This window comes from Saccostrea cucullata, unplaced genomic scaffold (genome assembly GCF_032062105.1).
Source record: "Saccostrea cucullata isolate Sc308-1 unplaced genomic scaffold, CSIRO_AGI_Scuc_v1 ctg1178, whole genome shotgun sequence".
In the NCBI taxonomy this organism is placed as follows: Eukaryota; Metazoa; Mollusca; class Bivalvia; order Ostreida; family Ostreidae; genus Saccostrea; species Saccostrea cuccullata.
In genome coordinates this window covers 29,457-47,825 of record NW_026925933.1, presented here as the reverse complement: position 1 = coordinate 47,825, position 18,369 = coordinate 29,457, and the positions used below count along the sequence as shown (strand labels likewise).

At 35.4% G+C, this 18,369-nt stretch overlaps 1 protein-coding gene across 1 annotated transcript in view; it reads right to left on the bottom strand.

Moving 5' to 3' along the window:
• The window catches only part of LOC134270102 (cytoplasmic dynein 2 heavy chain 1-like), a 36,699-nt gene that overhangs the window by 17,487 nt on the left and 843 nt on the right, over positions 1–18,369 (bottom strand). The window contains 37 exon segments of the mRNA XM_062752276.1: positions 215–313; positions 615–770; positions 1,152–1,281; positions 1,532–1,739; positions 2,295–2,382; positions 2,551–2,727; positions 3,222–3,436; positions 3,601–3,704; positions 4,216–4,439; positions 4,762–4,944; positions 5,179–5,297; positions 5,560–5,699; positions 5,946–6,223; positions 7,894–8,013; positions 8,339–8,475; positions 8,478–8,524; positions 8,680–8,826; positions 8,973–9,196; positions 9,474–9,803; positions 9,992–10,103; positions 10,240–10,395; positions 10,696–10,898; positions 11,249–11,398; positions 11,658–11,901; positions 12,167–12,294; positions 12,550–12,778; positions 13,223–13,362; positions 13,689–13,936; positions 14,220–14,328; positions 14,825–15,020; positions 15,302–15,477; positions 15,767–15,926; positions 16,058–16,131; positions 16,223–16,471; positions 16,781–17,013; positions 17,413–17,658; positions 17,934–18,240. Coding sequence (XP_062608260.1) covers positions 215–313; positions 615–770; positions 1,152–1,281; positions 1,532–1,739; positions 2,295–2,382; positions 2,551–2,727; positions 3,222–3,436; positions 3,601–3,704; positions 4,216–4,439; positions 4,762–4,944; positions 5,179–5,297; positions 5,560–5,699; positions 5,946–6,223; positions 7,894–8,013; positions 8,339–8,475; positions 8,478–8,524; positions 8,680–8,826; positions 8,973–9,196; positions 9,474–9,803; positions 9,992–10,103; positions 10,240–10,395; positions 10,696–10,898; positions 11,249–11,398; positions 11,658–11,901; positions 12,167–12,294; positions 12,550–12,778; positions 13,223–13,362; positions 13,689–13,936; positions 14,220–14,328; positions 14,825–15,020; positions 15,302–15,477; positions 15,767–15,926; positions 16,058–16,131; positions 16,223–16,471; positions 16,781–17,013; positions 17,413–17,658; positions 17,934–18,240 — 6,486 coding nt within the window.

Genomic DNA, 18,369 nt, shown 5'->3' with positions numbered 1-18,369 from the left:
GAAAAAAAATGGCAATCAATAATAATTAAAACTCACATCCAAACGCTGAAAAATGAAATATTAATAGCAAATATAGTATGGAACATAAAAAAAATAATTCCATTGAGCAAGGTCTTGACGACATGCCAAATACATGAGCTGGATTAATATACTGTTCAGTGATTTAATTAATTAATTTTTAATTAATAGATTGATTAATCAACCTAGTTTTTACCTCCATACTGTAGGTCATCAGTCGTCCCATGTTTTCATCATAGAACGTGTCTAGGGGACGTCTAGAATCTGGAGGCATCTCCTGAGTCCAAGTAAACACCTAAAATCATGGGGGGAAATGGAAATGTCAGCTCTAGCCAAAAAATACTGTAAATTCCACAATACAGGTAAAGTATAATTACTTTTCTTGCAATTTGATGTCCAAGAGCCATTTTGCAATATTAAGCACTTGTGTAAAATGAATAACCTACAGTTTCTTCCTATTTCACATTACACTTAAAGATTTAGCTAAAATTTCAAGTTTGGGTTTGCAATGTAGAATCTGGATTTAAAGTTCAAATGCATATTGTGATATATAGCCATTAATTAGTAAATGACATTTTTTTTTCTCCACATCTAACCTCTTTTGCGAATGCTTCCCTGCTTCCTTCATTGAGATTCCCTCCCAATCCATGGATCAAGCAGACAGCAAAGTGAGCTTTGTTCCGGACATTGTGAAGATGGGAGAGTCCATTCAGAACCACCCCGATCAGACTCGTCTCCACCACAAAGTCGTTCTGACAAAAACAAAATACAAAGTTAAACACTAAATTCAAGTTTCTGTGTTTAAAATTTTTAACTACAGTTGAACTTTAGTATCTCAAATACCAATATCTTGAATATCATGGATACGTCCAAGAGGTTTCAATATCTTGAATATCATGGATATGCCCAAGAGGTTGAAAGCCCCCAGTCAATTATTCTTCTAGTGTATTACCCTCTATATCTCTAGAATTTTTTTTTTTCTGTCACATCAAGTTTGAGATAATGAAATTGATTGTGTTTACTCTTTCAATTTTGCCAATCTTCTCTGATTCAATAAAGCTGAAGTAAAACCCATTACGCTGCATTATACTAATTATTTGATTATTCTAGGTCGACACAATATTTTGTCAGACCTGCTTGAGGACCCAGTCCACAGCCTTGTAGAAGTGATCCTCTATCCAGCCAGACATGATGTGCTGTTCACTCTCAGGTTGGGAACTCAGCCAGGAGTTCACCACAGCCTTAATGTCAGTGTCCTCATCACTAGGAGAGAGAGGGTGTTTGAAATAATGACACAATTGCTATAAGACTGATTCAATTAAACTGTAATGATAATTTAGCAATGGCTTCTTTCTAATTAAAAAAATGTACTTGCATGAAACATTTTCAACATCATTTTTCATGATAGGATTTTTAATAATGCTGAGTTTTTCAGCTATTTGTAACAACAAAATCAATATCAGTTTGGATTTGTGGGAAGGGGAAAGGTTTATTTTATACATTTGATAATTACCTGAGGAAAATCATCCCCATCCTAGAGATGGTGGCAGGGGAGGCACAGCTAAGGTCGTGGGTCTCAAACAGGAAGTTAACGTTGGGTCCAAACTGGATTCTCTCTCCGGAGGGCATGGTGAGGAGCCGGTTATCATCCAGGACAGAATTCAGGGACTCGATCCACTCTGGATCAATGTCACCGTCACAGATAATCCATGACTGCACCTCTGTCAGCAAACAATGCAAAGTTGATAAAATTAATGTTTCATCGGTGCTTAATACTAAATATGCACTAAAATTATTCATTTTATTCCTTGAACTAGCTAGCATATTTAATCTCATATTTTAACCATTCAAGAGAGAAAATCAAAGGACAAAAAGAAAGTTTCCTAAGTTCTATTCAAATCATCTTGATCTTTACAGTTTGGAAAAGAATACCGTATAGCGTGTTTTCTTGGCGGGTGTAAAATTTGGCGTTTTTCTTGGCGGGTGTAAAATTTGGCGTTTTGCCTGCTCAAAGGTATGCCAATAATTTTGGCGTAATTTATTTTAGCGGAGACAGTGTTTCAACTCTTTACAAATGAACACTAAGAAGAGTACTGAATATTTTAGCGATTAAATTTTTAGCAGGCTACCATCAAAACGCTAAAATAAGCCAAAATTAGCACCCTGCTAAAATAACCCGCTATTCGGTAAGAGATTGTCACTGTTCCACACACAAGACTTGCCCCAGTAGTGGTGCTTTATGTGTTGTTGGCACATTGTTAATACTTAAAACCTACCCTGAGGTTCTTTGACCACTTGTCTGGCACTGTAGGTCAAGACTCCATCTGTCCACTCTCTTGTGTCAATATCAATTTGACCCAGCAACTAATAAGACATCAAGACATTGTGTCAGATCAGTGTGTACTGTGTGAAACCACAAGTTCAACATGTTTTCTTCATGTTAGCTAAGCTTCAATATGATTAAAAAGATAACAGAGAATCAATGTTCATCTTCCATATGAAAACACTAGCATAGAAGGTTGGAATGCCTACCTGTGTCCTGTGCATGGCTTTGGGATTCATGGTGTACTTTTTGACATCCTTGCCAAGTTTGGAAAGCCCTGATCTGAGTATGCCCCACAGAGTGGTTTTACCGGAACCACTGGGGCCCACCACCACCACCCCGGTCCTCTGTCTCAGCTGTTCATACAGCTCCAAGGCCTTCTTGATCTGGAGGGAGAAAAAATAAGTAGGTCAAAGTGGTACACTGTATAGAACATTGCTTAAAGCAGCAAAAATTTCCTTAAAAAGAATGAACACATTCCTATGAATAAAATATAAATAATCCAAATGTATGAGGTGCTATATTATAAAGAACATGAGTGAAGATTATTACATAATTTCTTTACTACAGTTGCCATACAAATAAAGTCAAATTGTGGATTCAGTTTTGAAAATAAACTCAAGTTTGTGTCACCCTATCTAAACTTCTTTCAGCTAAATAAGTTATGCTTTTGCCAATTAAAGTAAAACTTGTCCAAATCACTCATTAAGTGTACTGTATTGTCCAGATATTAAAAATACATCAGGTTAAAAGGATAGTATAAAGCACACAAAACAAAATATTTTGGGAATAAAATATTCTGCCTGAATTCACAACATCCTGTACTCGTAACAGTTTTGCAGAATAGGCATAGCTCACTGATATTCTAAATTCTTCTTACCTGGATTTCATTGACCCTCAGGTTTTTTTCCTCACACACAGATCTAATGGCAGCTGCCAGTTCCTCAAACTCTATGTCCTTGAACTCAATTCCAGGGAAAACGTCCTTCATCAGAGCATTGAAGCGAGCACAGTCCGAGAAGGTCAGTTTAGACAAAGTGTTGATTCTCAAAGCCTGTACCACTAACTTGGCCTCAAATCTGTTGTCTATTTTAGCTGTTATTTTTTTTTCATAGAAAAGAAATTTGAATTAATAAGAACGTTTTCACCCCAATTTAAGATGTAATTTTCCCAGTTTAATTGAAATATGTACTACATTTGACATAATCAAATAGTAGGAATTAGTTAAGGTATTGTGCCAGTTAAGATATGACACCCACCATCCTTTTTCTTGGCTTGCTGCAGTAGGTTTCCACAGCCTCTTAGAACGGTCTTCAGGGCTCTCAATCCCCAGTCATAGTGCTGCTGTGGTGTTAATAGCTCCCTAAAAGTTATACAGAAATGTTCAACCTTGAAATCTTGGGGGGTTTGTATAGGAATACTAAATTCTCACTTCATTTCAAATTGTGCATGCAATTATTTTAGAAGTAGGTCCCAATTTCAAAATATCAAAAATTTGAATTCAAAAATATTTCTGGTCAATATGTGTAAAATTTCTTCACTTGATCTGAGTAACTAGACAAAAATAAATGAAAAGGGTTATCTGCACCAGAGCTACTTATATACTGTACGTGTACATAATTTGGTGTATTCAAAATTTAGCGCAATCAATGGAGTTGTTGGTGTAATCATGAATATATAATTTTTAAATCATTTTCAAAAACATGTTTTAGTGAACAAAAGGGTCATCTATGCCCAAAGCCGTGTATGCAACCCACTATTTTAAGTACACATAAAGTATTTGATATAATATCCATGTTCATCAGATCTGAAATCTAACACTAGGCTCTTTCTTCCAAATCATTAAATTTCTGATCAAATAAAATTATTCTCACTTGGACAGGTTGAACACAGCCACCAGTTTTCTGCCCAGCTCTTTGCCGGCCTTGAATCCTTCAGAGAAGAGAATGACTTCTGCGATCTGTTCATTGTCAGGTTTAGACATGGCTACCGGCCTAAACAACTGCTTCAAGTTGTCAGGTAACTTCTGTCGACCTCCGTAACCCTTGCCTGCTGGGTTCATGGTGATGAAAATTCCAGAATTGTGATCAATCTCCACCTGATAAAGAAAAGAGCAAATTTATACAGTAATACTCAATGATATTGAAGACAGTGGGACTGATTTTTACTTCCTTTTCAATGAAATTCTTATATCCATATGGGAACAACATGAGAATAGATCAATGGATTCATGCTAAGTTCCCAAAGCTATCACCAAGATTACCTTATAACTGAGTTCTTTGTAAATGAGTTTTACTATATAAAACATGTATTAAGTAGTGCATGGTTTCTATGATGAAACATTTTCAATCATAGTACAAAAATTTGAAACGAATTGTCCATGAAATGTTCATGCTTTTTTCCTGAATATAAAGACTTACATTTCTGCCCAGTAGTTCCGCCATGGGGGCCCGGTTTTTGATGGCGTCCTGTATGACCTGGATCTGCATGGATACAGCTGACAGCACGGCTTCCTCCAGACGATTAAACTCATCAAAACAGCCCCAGGCTCCACACTTCACCAGACCAATAAAGATTCTCCCCATAGACTTCACATCTATACCCTGTTCAAATCAACGGAGATATGGTTGTGAAAAAAAGTTTTTTCAATTCTCTTTTCTACCCAAAACACTTTGACATATTATACGTCTCTGCATACACCAATATCTAGATAAAATTTTTAAGTGTATCATTGACTTTCTACCAAGCCAAATCTAGATATCCTTATATCATTGATTTCTACTAAGCCAAATCAAAATATCTTTCACATAGCTTTGTCAATGTTGGAGATTATTTACCTCATCACAGTTGAAGACCAGAACCTGTCGCCCAAACAATCCACCCAGGGCCTTGACAGACTCAGTCTTCCCTGTACCTGCTGGACCATAAGGATTCCCTCCAAGGCCCATGTGCATACCTATAATAAAATTCATTAAATTTCATTATTTAGTACTCAAAATGTAGATGCAGTGATTAGTATTCTGAAAATTTATGCATATATTTTTGAAATTTTTTGCAAGCATAATTTAACTTCTAAATTGGAATATTTTTGTTCATTAATCTCGGGAACTCTTTAAATAACTTATTTATTCGCAGACATTATCACTGAACAAATATACAATGTCACTTCATTCAAAGTATTTTCCATATAGTCTATGTAAATTCTCTCAGATTATAACCTTGAGTGAGTGTCAGGTAGCACTTGTCTGTCAGTGGGGTGTGGACCAGTTTAGGGGCATTGCCCTGATACTCATAAGTATACTCAAACTCAGCGTCCACCATCTGTATGCTACACAGGCCTTTCCTGTTCATGTAGAATCTGAAAGGAAATCAAAGATGCACTGAACTATGGAATTTTGAGAAATGTTATGAATATAAAACAAATTCTATCTTCTTTAATGTATTTTCAGATAAGAATTATACACTGTGACTAAAAATGTTGCTGACAATTTTACAACATCTTATACCAATCTTTTTATTTGTAACACTACACACAAGTTTTCCAGTTTTTACCCAATCTCTCCTCTAAATACTGCAATTTTCACCTACAATATGCCATTCTTACCTGAGCTGTTTATTCCACATCCATTCCGCAGGTGAGCGAGTGTTGGTCTGCATCAGCTGATGAACCACATCAATGGCGTGAATGGTGTCAAGGATAAGGGCCTTCAACTTCAGGTCAAGGACATGTGTCTGGGTGTCACTGCTACTGTCCCCAAGGTCAACATCAGTATAAGACTCTAGCTGGGAGGCTAACTCCTTGTTGTACTGAGCCAGGGAGCTCTTGGAGATGGCATGCTCACAGCTCTCAGTGAAGCGGATCTGCTCAGCTAAGCATAGAATCTGTAATTAAAAGCAGAGAGACATTTCACTCTGAGAACAATATATAAAAATCTTTTTGTTATTTGAACCCCCTATTAAATTAGCAAAGTTACATACAGTTGAACTTAGGTATCTCGAACACTGATATCTAGAATATCATAGATTTGAAGTTCTAATCATTTTTTATTAAAATATTTTACCCTCAATACCGTAATTTTGGGATTATAGGTCGATGGGGTATATAGGTCGAAAGGTTCATTTTCAGCCTTAATTTTTGAAAAATCCAAATGTTTATATAGTACATGTCTTTCCCAGTTTCTAAGTCTCAATCAACGTATATTACAGGCAAAACCCTAGAATATATTCCTTTGATATATCAAGAAATTAAACAGCTATTTTAATGAGTACAGCATTTTAATAAAGTTTTTTTAAAAATGTAGTTAAAACTTCTTTGAATTGTGTTACTACTTATTTTTCTCCAACTTGCGTGTTCAATCAATCAATGCCTCCGTAGTTTCACACTGTTGTTAAATCAGAGGCATAAATAACACCTAAATACGTTATTTTTTTTTTACAGCTATATTTCGGGAAATACCCGAGACCAAAGAATAGCAATTCCGATTTCCGAATAACTTGGACACATTCCTAATAAATTTTATTCAGACAGTATTTACCGGTGGACGACAATTACTTCGATGTCCGCCATTGTTATTTTTCTACTCCAGGGATTGGCTAAATGACGCAAATGACCATTGAATATATATCAAGCAACAGTAAAGAATTTAAATCATATTAACACTCTAATAAGTTTAATTTATAAATTTAATTGAGAGTACATTCACAATTTGACTGTCAACATGAATTTCACGGCTTTGTTTGTTCAATGATGTGTAACACTAATACCCTATAATGGCACGTGGGTTTATAAAATCAGGTGTTGTTTAACACCTTTGCCTAACAGTGTAAATCCCTTTAAAAATTAACAGGTTAAAATTCTGTTAGAGCCAATCTTTGTATACCGGTAGTTCAATGTACTTTCTTGTGTACGAGCTTTAAAGGCAACAAATTATTTCACTCATTTTGCATTTAAATAAACATAAATTAAGACAATAAAAAATATTTAATATACTATTTCAATTTATGTACTAATAAATGGTAAAAACACTATAGTTGTAATCGTGAAAATTTTCTTATTTTTGCCATTACATTAGTACACAAAATAACTAGCTTCACAAGATGGATACCGCATGATGTTAATGGATAATACAAAATTATTTAATAGGTGAAGCAATGTATTTTTACTTTCTCATCAACGGATAATTAATGGAATTTATTTTGTAGAAAGTTTTAGAATAAATATGTTATTGTTTACCGGGGCATTATTATTTTTTTGCAAAAATAATCAAAAAAGTGAAATTTGCTTTGAAATAGACGCAAATTTTACTGATTTGGGGGCATTTTTCGTAAACTTGAGCCTTAAATAGGTCGAATTCTGAATATTGGTCGACCCCAGCGGTTCTGAGGAAAAAAGTATCGACCTATATTCCGTAAATTACGGTATTTTGAAATCTCTGAAAATTTGCAAGTTTTTTTATATCTCGAACCCATCAAGTTCGTGATAACAAGGTTTAATTGTTAAGATCAACACTCAGCTTTGTTCAGGCTAACACTCCTAATTTCACTATCCTTACCTGAGATGGATATTTCCCTGGATCCAGACTTCCTTTGCCTCCCTTGGCATCCTTCAGACATTCCCTTAGGAGTTCTTGTAATGTTTCCTTCATTTCATCAGCAAGTCTTCCAAGCCAAACCTAGAGTACATATTCATAAATCTTCAATAGAGAAATTCCAGAAGTCACACATGTTAAAATGATAGAAAGTTCTTATTTAAAATAAAAAGAAAATTTCAATTCAGTTTTTAAGCAGTTAACTTTGAATCCAAATACTGAACATAAGATTAACAGCATGAAATACAATTGCTAACATCATTGCATTTACTCCTCATATCAATCAATATGCAAGGAGCAAGATTTTGTTAACATTTTCAAATACAATGTCTGTAATGGGGTAAAAACTAAAAATTCATACATGAATATAAACTAAAATGAATAATAAACTCAATTATTTTTCACTGACCTCCACTTCCGGCATGATTTTGACTTTCTTGAGCAGCGGTACCACCTCTCCATCTAATGACTTCATAGCCAGAATGTGTGAGGCGTTGTCATCAAACTCCACACTGTGGATTTCTTCAATCTGGATAACATTAGGATATATATCTCCAGTAAATCGTCATCTCCAATAAAGTAGCAGGCTCTTTTCCTATTATGTAAATCAATATATATAATTTTTTGTTGTACCTTTCAAAATACTACAAATATATTTTGAAAATCAAAATGTTGAAAGCTTCTCAAAAATTGCATTAAGAAAAACATGGATTCAAATTGATGATGATTTTAAAATTTCAAACGGATCACATTGTAAACTTTACCTCCAGGAATTCATTGAGTGACTTCTGACATCTCTGAAGCTGATCCAACATGGTGGTCAGAAGATTCCGGAGTCCAGCCTTACTGACCAATGACAAAACTCTGTTGTCTCTACGGACATCCATCATAATGTTCCTGAAATAAAATAATACCAGTGACAATTCAATATTTTAGTAATGTACTGATATCAAACTGTGAACAAAAACACAGAACAGAAACATATTTGCAATATTTTTTTTGTCTTGCTACTGTTACAGCAAATGGTTATCATTCATGCATACCTGAAATCATCGTCTACCCTCTTGAACCTCCCTTGCTCCTTGGGTAGAGCTCCCCGACCAAAGATGGGTTCCAGATAAACCCACTTTCTCTGGATCTGGTTCAGGTTATGGAGGTACTCATCCAGATCTGCCAGCCTCTGCTCCCAAACCGAGGCCTTGTCTTCAAAACTCTTGTAGTAAGGGGAATCCTTCAGTGATTGTAGCAGAGCCTGATTGTCTCCGACCTAAAGAAATAGGAGAGTAACTGATTAATCTGTATCTAATTAAAGATGCAATTTAAATATGCCACTAAGAAATATAACTTTTAGTAATAATCATATCATTTTCCATATACATGTCAAATATTAAACTCATCTGAAAAAAGTACTTGCAAATGGCCTTAAGTATGAAAACACTTACTTGACCAACTTTCAGTCAGAAAAAATGAGGGACAAGTTCTCTAATAAGGGATTAAATCCTCTCAATCACATTCTCAACTAAAAGACAGAACCCCCTCTTTACCTGATTGACGAGGTCCTTCCAGTCTTTGATCAACATGATGTTGTTCTTCTTACTATCCTCGTACTCTGTCAGTGTAAACACTGCCCCGGCCCCCCACAAGTCCAGCTCCCTGATGGCCTCCCTAATGGTCACCTCTCCCTGGGCTCGCTGGTTCAACTCTTTCAAGGCATCGGCATTTCTGATGATTTCATCGCTGGCATTCAGGACTTGTCCAAAGTTTAGTTTCTCCAGAGTGGTTCCCCTTGGCATGTGGAGCAGACGGAAGAGTTCCATCCAGTGATCCTGAGAAAGAGGCTCTCCACGAACCCATTTCAGCACTGGCAGCACATTCTGAAGAAAGAAAATGACAAAAGTGCAAGTTGTTTCCAAAATTAGGAATAAATCATCCTCTCTGAGAATCAATTTACTTGAAAAATTTTAGTGCAGATTCAAAAATGTACACATATCAAAAAAATTTTTCTTCTCAAAATCAATTTAAACATTATATAATTATGTTTAGAAGTTAATAAATGCTTGACCTTGTACTTATCAATGTCCTTCTGTAGCCTAACTGTCATTGTGGTGGGCTCTTCAGATTTCAGCTTCTCATACCAAGAACTCAAGAACTCCTCAAACAAATAAGCCTTGCTCCTGTTCAAGGTAATACATAAAAATTAACCACCATCACACAAAATACAGTACCTCAAAATTAACAAATAATATGTTTTGTAAATGAAAATTCACACTTTGGTGCCTATAACAGTACTGAAAACTTAGACATAAGAACCTGAATGAGATCCAGTCCTCCTTGGCCAGTTCCTGGAGACCATTGTTGAAGTCTTCGTACAGTCCCCACATACTCTCATAGTTAGCCATGTCTCCCTTCAGTTCGTTAGCAATCTCCAGATCTGGCAGCTCCATCCCAAAGTGTTCACAGTCATGTCTAATCAAGGATATGTGAAAATACTTAAACTGTCCAAATCACAAAACACAGTTTTAATAAAATGGTCTCTACTTGTGTTAAAATAACTGTTTTATAAATTTACTTTACTACTCCATTTTGAGCCTTTGTGAATACATCAGAATTTATATTATATTTGGGTAAAATACTAATTGAAATATTCAAAGTGAGAACAAATTGATTAATCAAAGATCTTACTTTATTTTAATATACTTAAGAGTTTGCTAAATTTAAATCATATTCTCTATAATAGTAATTATAGAAAAATCAAACAAATCTTACATCAGAGTCTCCCTAGTCTTCTCCAGCTCTGCGAACTCTTGTCGTTTGTCCTTGATGACCTGTACCGCCGCCTCACATTTCTTCCTGTCCCCGTCCAGTGCGTCATCCCCGGGCTTCAGCTGATGCCAGCGGGCCGCAAACTTCTCCACCTCCTGGATAAACGCCTTCACTCTGGAGTCCACATTGTTTTTCATCACCTCAACCTGAATATTTAGAAAATATTTATTTTGAAATACATATGACTCAAGCAAATGAATAAATTTATTTGAATATTGGAATCTCAAATGTCAATATATATATTATCAGAGAAGTGTTGAATTGAGTCCATGGTTCCTGCTACTGTTTGAATTGTAGTTAGAACCTTGTTCTCCTAAAGTACCTTGTCAGTGCAAATTTCAGTTATATAAATCTGACTGAGTTTTATGTACTCAATAATGTAACAGATCTTTACTGATTTAAAGCAATTTTCATTGTTTCAATAACTTATATATTTATACATTTTGTGGCATTTAAACAATTAGTCCTTGAACTTTGACCTTTATTTTGAACAAACCTGCTCTTTGACCATGAGTTGATGACTCTCCATCATCAGTTCAAACTTGTCCCAGAATGCCTGGAGAGAGCTCAGGGAATCTACTCCTCCACCAGCCACTGACCGCAGTAGTTTGTTCTTAGCCTCAGCCTTCAGAAACAGGGGCTGGATCTGTAAAGAGGAAAAAAGGAGCTAATTTTTCACCTGCAGATGTAATAGGTATTACAGTGTAATTCACAAAGCAGTTTTGAAAAAAATTTGAATGACAGTACTTTACAAACTTTATAATTTAGGGATTATATAACAATATAGTAAATATGTAAAAATGCTCATTTTTAGCCAAAACAAAAAAAATCCTTACATTGGGCAAATTTTGAAAGACAGGACAAGGCATTCTTTACAGATTCCTATTTTAAAAGGTACTACAAACCTCCTTCTTTTTCTTGAGGAATTCAGCATGTTTGCCGTTGGCTTCCCCTATTTCCTCCACAGTTTGTGGACGCTGTGACAGAGTCTCCATGGCTTCCTTGAGGAAAGTGTCAATAGCATTGACCTCAAAAGTAATGGCCTTCCTCAGAGAGTTCAAAAGGGCATCAAACAACCTCTGGATGTGATCATCAATTACTGCCTTCACTGGGTTTGTATTGACTGTGATGCAGTCCACTTTGATTTGACTAAAAAACAAATATTGAAAAAATTCATATAACAAATGTACTGCACAGCAATTTTCTTCCAAAAGGGCAAACTTTGAACCTGACCAGTTTCCAGGTTTTTCTGTATAACTGAAGATTAGAAAAGTTGAAAACAGAAATTTTATTTGAACTGAAATTATTTTAGATTCAAATAAGACAGAAGACAAATTTAAATATTCAACTGTTACAGTGAGTATGTCAATTAAGTACACAATCACTTTGACACAAAGAAAAATAATCTCCAAACCTTGGAAGTTTCTCAGCATCCCTGCCTCTGGCTTTTAAGCCTTTGAAGTTTTTCTCCCAGTCTGACAAATCAGTGAGATTGTCCTCTACATACTGGTCAAGGTCAATCGCTCCAAGGACACACCATTCCTGTTGACAATTAAGCAAAGAAAATAATATTATAGAAAGGAAAACCTTCATTAAATCACAAATATGAGAATTTAACAATTTACTACACTGCTACAGCATTTTGCAAATTTGAAATCACAGGTGGACGTAAATGGCCTGTTTCAAGTCCCCCCCCCCCCAACTAAAAATGCAAATAAAAAAGGAAACATTTTTGCCAATGAATTTAAGCAAAATGCACATTCTTAATGTTTTTTATTGATTTTGCTCATGACTAACCTTGAATTTATGCTGAGCTGCATCAAGTCTTTTGAAGAGAGCATCAGCTTTCCTATAACACGTGATGAATCCCTCGGCGTTTCTGTCAATGATGGCGGGGAATATCAGATTGGTGGTGTCCTCTCCTACTCCTTTGAAGTTGTTGGGTATACTGATAAAGCGCTTCATCTCCCTGAAATACTTGGCTTTGATCTCCTCAAATGGAGGACGGAACTGAAGTTGTTGTTGTCTAAAAGAGGAGTAAGGAAAACATAATTTACCCAAAAATTTTATTGTCTGTAAACATTTTTTTTGTTGATAATTTACCAAAAAAAACACCCTTTATCCTGTGACATGGATAGGATTTAGTTATTATTGATCTGACCATTTACTACCTCAAGGGTTTTTTATGGATTTTGACCAAGCATTTCTTTTATTTTCAAAAATGGCCCAACTCAAAACCTTTTTTAAGTACACAATATATTTTTCTTTTCATTCCCATTATCCCATAAACAAAGGTTTGTTATTCTGTGAAAAAAAGATTTTCAATTTCTTTTGCAGTCATGGAGAAGTCAAGCAAACATTATTTTAAAGATGGCCTAGGCAGAATTTGTTATATCCTTGAATAAAAATTACTTTGCTGCAAGTGTTAATTAATTATATGTGGATTCGCTTTAGGCGTGTTTTACTGTACCTGTAAGTGAGTTCCACTTTGATTTCTGGCAGATTCTCATTAAGAGCCTCCAGTCCCATCTGATACTGATGTTCTAAAGCCTTATACAACTGTCTGTCCCAGTGGGCCTTCCAAGGCCGCATGTGGTCAGAGGAAAATCCCTGTCACATAGAAAAATTATTAAAAATACAGTGAAGTAAAATTTAAATTTCTCCTGTCTTTGTATCCAAAGAAGTAAATGGATAAGACTACACTAAAAAATTTTCATCTTAAAATTTTCACTTCAGGTCTTTTGATGAAACTTAATGTTACATTAAAATGTACATTTTCACATCAAAATGTGAGACATAATATCAGGGACACATAGACTAATTTTAGTTGGTGGTAAATTTAGCTAGTATATAAAGTGTACGTCCTAATAAACCATTATGCATATTTTCTTTTATGGTTTATTTTAATCACTGTCCATAGTATATCATGCTTGTACCTGCTGGACCAGATTTGCCATGAGGTGTCTGATTTCCATTAGCCCGTCCTTCCACTTCTGCTGCTGTCTGAGTAAGTCCACCCCCATCAATGTCTGAACCTTCTCACACACCGTCAGGTGACATTTCCTTAGTTTCCTATTCTCTGTGGTCAGCCTTTCTGCAGCCTTTTGGAGTTTGCGGATGTAGTTGTCTAGTTCCTCTGGGTCATTCCAGGTGATTTCAACATTCTCACCTTTAGTTTTGCTACCTGTAATAAAGAATATTTTTAAATGTTATGATAAGAAGCACAGATATTTAAATGTGAACAAAAAATCTGTAGAATCAAAAGGATTGTCTCTTAGACCAGGGGGCTGGGAAATTTCCTTGTCTAATATGACAAAATCCCTAAGTTATTCCATCATAACCGTCCTTTCATGGGAGGAACCTCAAATGCCTTTCTACTTTTTTTATGGTCACTTGCTATTTCATTTCTTAATGATAATTCTGAAAAATTGAGGGAAGAAATGATGATATTTACGAAAATTCCTAACCTGTTTTGGGATTCTTCACCAGTTTCTCAAAAGCAATGGCTGAATTCAACATCATAGGTTGCTGGCTTTCAATCATCTGCTGGTCCAAGGTGTTGTAGAAATGGGCCACCTGTAAAGTAGTATATTAGACACATTATTAATATTCAAGAAATTTCTCTAATAATTTTCATTTTCCACAGAAAAAGGAGCAAAGACTTATAAAAGACTGAATACAGTAAGACTTGCTTATAATGAAGTGACAGGGATGGATGATTTTGCAACATTATAAGCCTTATTCATTGTTTTTAATAGGTTAACCTATACTGTAAATGTATTATATTTGGCGTGTACGATATTTGGCGGAAACTGACTTTTGGACAAGTTAGCGTAGATTTGATTTAGCGCATTTCTTAATGTTCTTATTCATGAGTATGTGTGCAAGACATTTATTGTTGTACTTGAATTAGCGGAAGTTTCTTTCCGCCAAAGGCCCTAAAAAGAATACACAGCCAAATATAATATTTACAGTATTTTGAAGTCACAAGGGATTACAATCACTTTCTGTAATCATCAATTCATTATAAGCAGGTCTGCTATAAAGGGGCTAATTTAAGTACATGGTTTACCTGTTTCAGTACGACCCCGTGCCTGTAGAACTTTTGAGCTGTATTGCTGACATTCTGGATTTTGGCGGGGACAGCGAATCCCATTCCACTCAGCTGTCTGACCTCTCTCATCAAGGTCACCAGGCGGTCACCATAGTTGACCTGTAGCTTCCCTGTCTTATGATTCAACTCCATCAGTCTGCCATTTGTCTCAAGACTGAAATCAACCAAAATAGACCAATCATTGTTTATCCTATTTTCTACTTCATATTGTTTTTCTATCTGCTGAATTCCTATCTTTTCCATCCTTCTGTTAACAAACACTTTTATCATAAATGCCATATACAGTAAAAATATGGCAAATATAATGAATTTATGTGTACAGTAAATTGATTTTCATTTCCTGTGAAGTTTTGAAAGGTATTGTGAACTTGTGAAGCAAAATTGCATGTTCTTCACATTCTGCTAAAAGCATGTTTTACTGTACATGATACTGACCAAAGAGGTTCCTTAGGGTCACTGATCATGTCCATAATGTCTCGTGTCCAGTCATCAAACTGTTCCTGACGCCATTGTCGTAGTTCGTCCAATAGTTCCTGGGCTTCCTTACGGAATTTAGAAAATCCTGACAAATCTCCCAGTAATGTCTCCGCCGTCTTAATGGTTTCCTCAGTCTAAAGTACATGTGTGTGAAGAAATTATATGCAGAAAATCTTGAAAAATCAGTATTATTTGAAAAAACAAAACAAGTTTTTGTTTAATCAATTCCAAAACAAAAACAATCCATCTTTTATCAGCTCATTATCTATTTTTCAAGTTATTTAAATTTAATTTATACAAAGTCTTCCATTTTCAAATTTGAAAGATAAGTAATAAAAATATTAAAAATGGCAACTGGAAAAACAATTATGAAAATTTTAAAGAAAAATCTGGGAAATACATACAACATATATTTCTTATTACCTTTGCCTCTAACTGCCTGACAAACACAATAGCATTGACAATTTCTGGGAGATTTTTTCCCTTGGGAATTCCCTTGTTACCAGCTCTTTGCCCAGTCCTTTTCTGGAAATCATCCTCCGTTTCCTTTAAATTCACATTCAGTTGTCCAAGCAAAGTTTCCCTGTAATATGTTTTCAAGCATATTCAAGATCAAATGTATAAATCTTCATTAAATTACTTTCTTTCAATGGTCATAACATGGACTAGGTGAATTCTGGCAGTGTATTGATCTTAATAAAGGATGCAACTAACCTTTCAGAAACCATCTCTTTCTTTATGCTTGGTCTTTTTATCAATTCTTTATATCTTTGAAACTCTCTCAATAGCTAGAAAGAAGAAAAAAGTTAAAAACATAGAAAAATATATAAATAACCTCTTCAAAATTTTCAACACAATCTTCTGAGGGCACAACCTTACCTGCTGGGGATATCCATCGAGACCTTTGAACTGTGACCTTAACTTCCCTGCTATTTTCTGCTCCACGGGGGCCATGATTTTGTCATACTGGGCCACTGCTGCATTCCACAGGGGCATGGTGTAGGGGTTGTACTGTAGGGGGTTCAGCCCCATGAATGGATGAAAGGCCTCAGAAGTACGGAGGTCTTTCTGCTCCGATGATGACAGCAGGCGAATTTGTTGCTCATGCACTATTCTCAGGGTAAGTATCTACAATGTAAACAAAGTGCAGATTGAATGTTGGTATCTTGAACACTGATATCTTGAATACCATTGATTTGAAAATGTGAATTGGAAGTTCAAACTAAATCTTTTTCTATGTACATGTATTTTAACCTCAATAGTTTTCTCGGTCAAATTGACCTTAAGACAACAAAGTTTAACTTAATTTACATGATAATTTTTTTTTTTTGGAATGGTTGATCTTTAATTTTAAAAACGATTTTATTTCTGTTAAAAAATGAACAAAAGAAAATAATGATAAATCTTCATAAGCATAATGTTTTTTAAAAAAGTTACCTCTTCCAATCTATTTGCAAGCTGCTTCAAATTTTCAGGAACAAATTTCTCGCCTCTCCATGGATGAGCACGGAAGCTCTTCCAGAACTGAGTGGTCAGTGTTTCACACACACCTACCCATCTCTCACAGATGGCTACCCCTGACCTCAAGTCCTCCTTGACCTTTCCAAAACCCCCAGACCAAAGGTCAACTTCTGAAAGTTTTCTCTGAACATATCTTCCAAGACTTCCACCTGGAAACAATAATTAAATGAACTGTTTTAGAACCACTCATTGTATAAAATGTTGTCAACTTTAACAGTTATAAAGTCTGAATTAATTTCTTTGTAGTTGGTTAAATTCATTCACAATCAGTGAGTTTGTACAGAAAATTACTTGGAAAGAAAAGGAAATTCTTTTTCAGAATTTGCCATTTTCACGCCCAAGGTTTCCCACTTTATTTCTATTTTCCCCCTCTTAATACATGGTTCCTAACTAACTGTATAGCTAAAAGTATACAGATTTCAGATGTTGTGAAAGCATGGAAAACATACAACAAAAATTTTCTAACAATGATGTCAATGAGGCTTCTCAATCTGGGCTCAGGATAAGCCTCAAAGTGAAACAAGGAAAACATACAAAAAATTTCCTACCAATAATATCCATGAGGTGTCTCATTCTGGGCTCAGGATATGCCTCAAAGTCCAGACATTTCCAGACATCATCCAGTGTGTCCTGAGCGACCTCCACTATCTCCATGACGTCCTGCATTTCCATGGTGTCCAGCCCCCCAAACTCCTTACTGATTGGCTTAAAGAGGTCCACAAAAGTAGCAGCTCTCTCATCACTTCTGGCCATATCTCCCCAATACTGGAACTCATCCACTGGACTTAGAATACCTTAAGAATTAAAAAAAAAAATGTTTGATCAATTTAAGAATTTCTCATTTACTTCAATTCTAAATTTATACTGCATTTCTAAGGTGTTGGTTTTAAGATGTTGAGTTCTTAGTAGGACCCAATACATTTACCCTTTATTTCTATTGAGAATTTTTATTTTGATCAGTGACTCCTATTGAGTTAATCATGGATCACTGCACGTTTAGCACCCTTTTTGTCATTTTAAGATGAAGGAACAAATAATCCCCATGTTAAAAAAGAAAGAAGCTCCATACTTCCTATGTTATCAGCATTATCTCCTTTCCCTTTGAATGAAGGGTCTTGTTTCCTGATTGCACTTCCTAACCCTGCCTCAAGTTCACTGATTAAACTCTGTAACTTTGGGTCCAGGGTTCGACTCCACTTTCCATCTTCCAACATCAAGGGTGCATAGATTTTCTGCACAGCATGAAACAGTGTGTTTAGGGGTGAATCCACCATTGAAGATACAATGGTGTTTGAGTGTAGGTTATCTGGAGTGATAACATCAGGGCGGATTTTGAAAAATACAAGGACTTTTTCTTTATCCTCATTTGGCTCCAACTAAAAAGAAAAGAATAATGCCGTAGGTATTAGAATAGTTAAATGATGTCCAAATATAAAATAAAGGTTTGAATCACATAAAAATGTCTTCCAAATATTACATGATGTTCATTAGTAAAATTGTTAAAA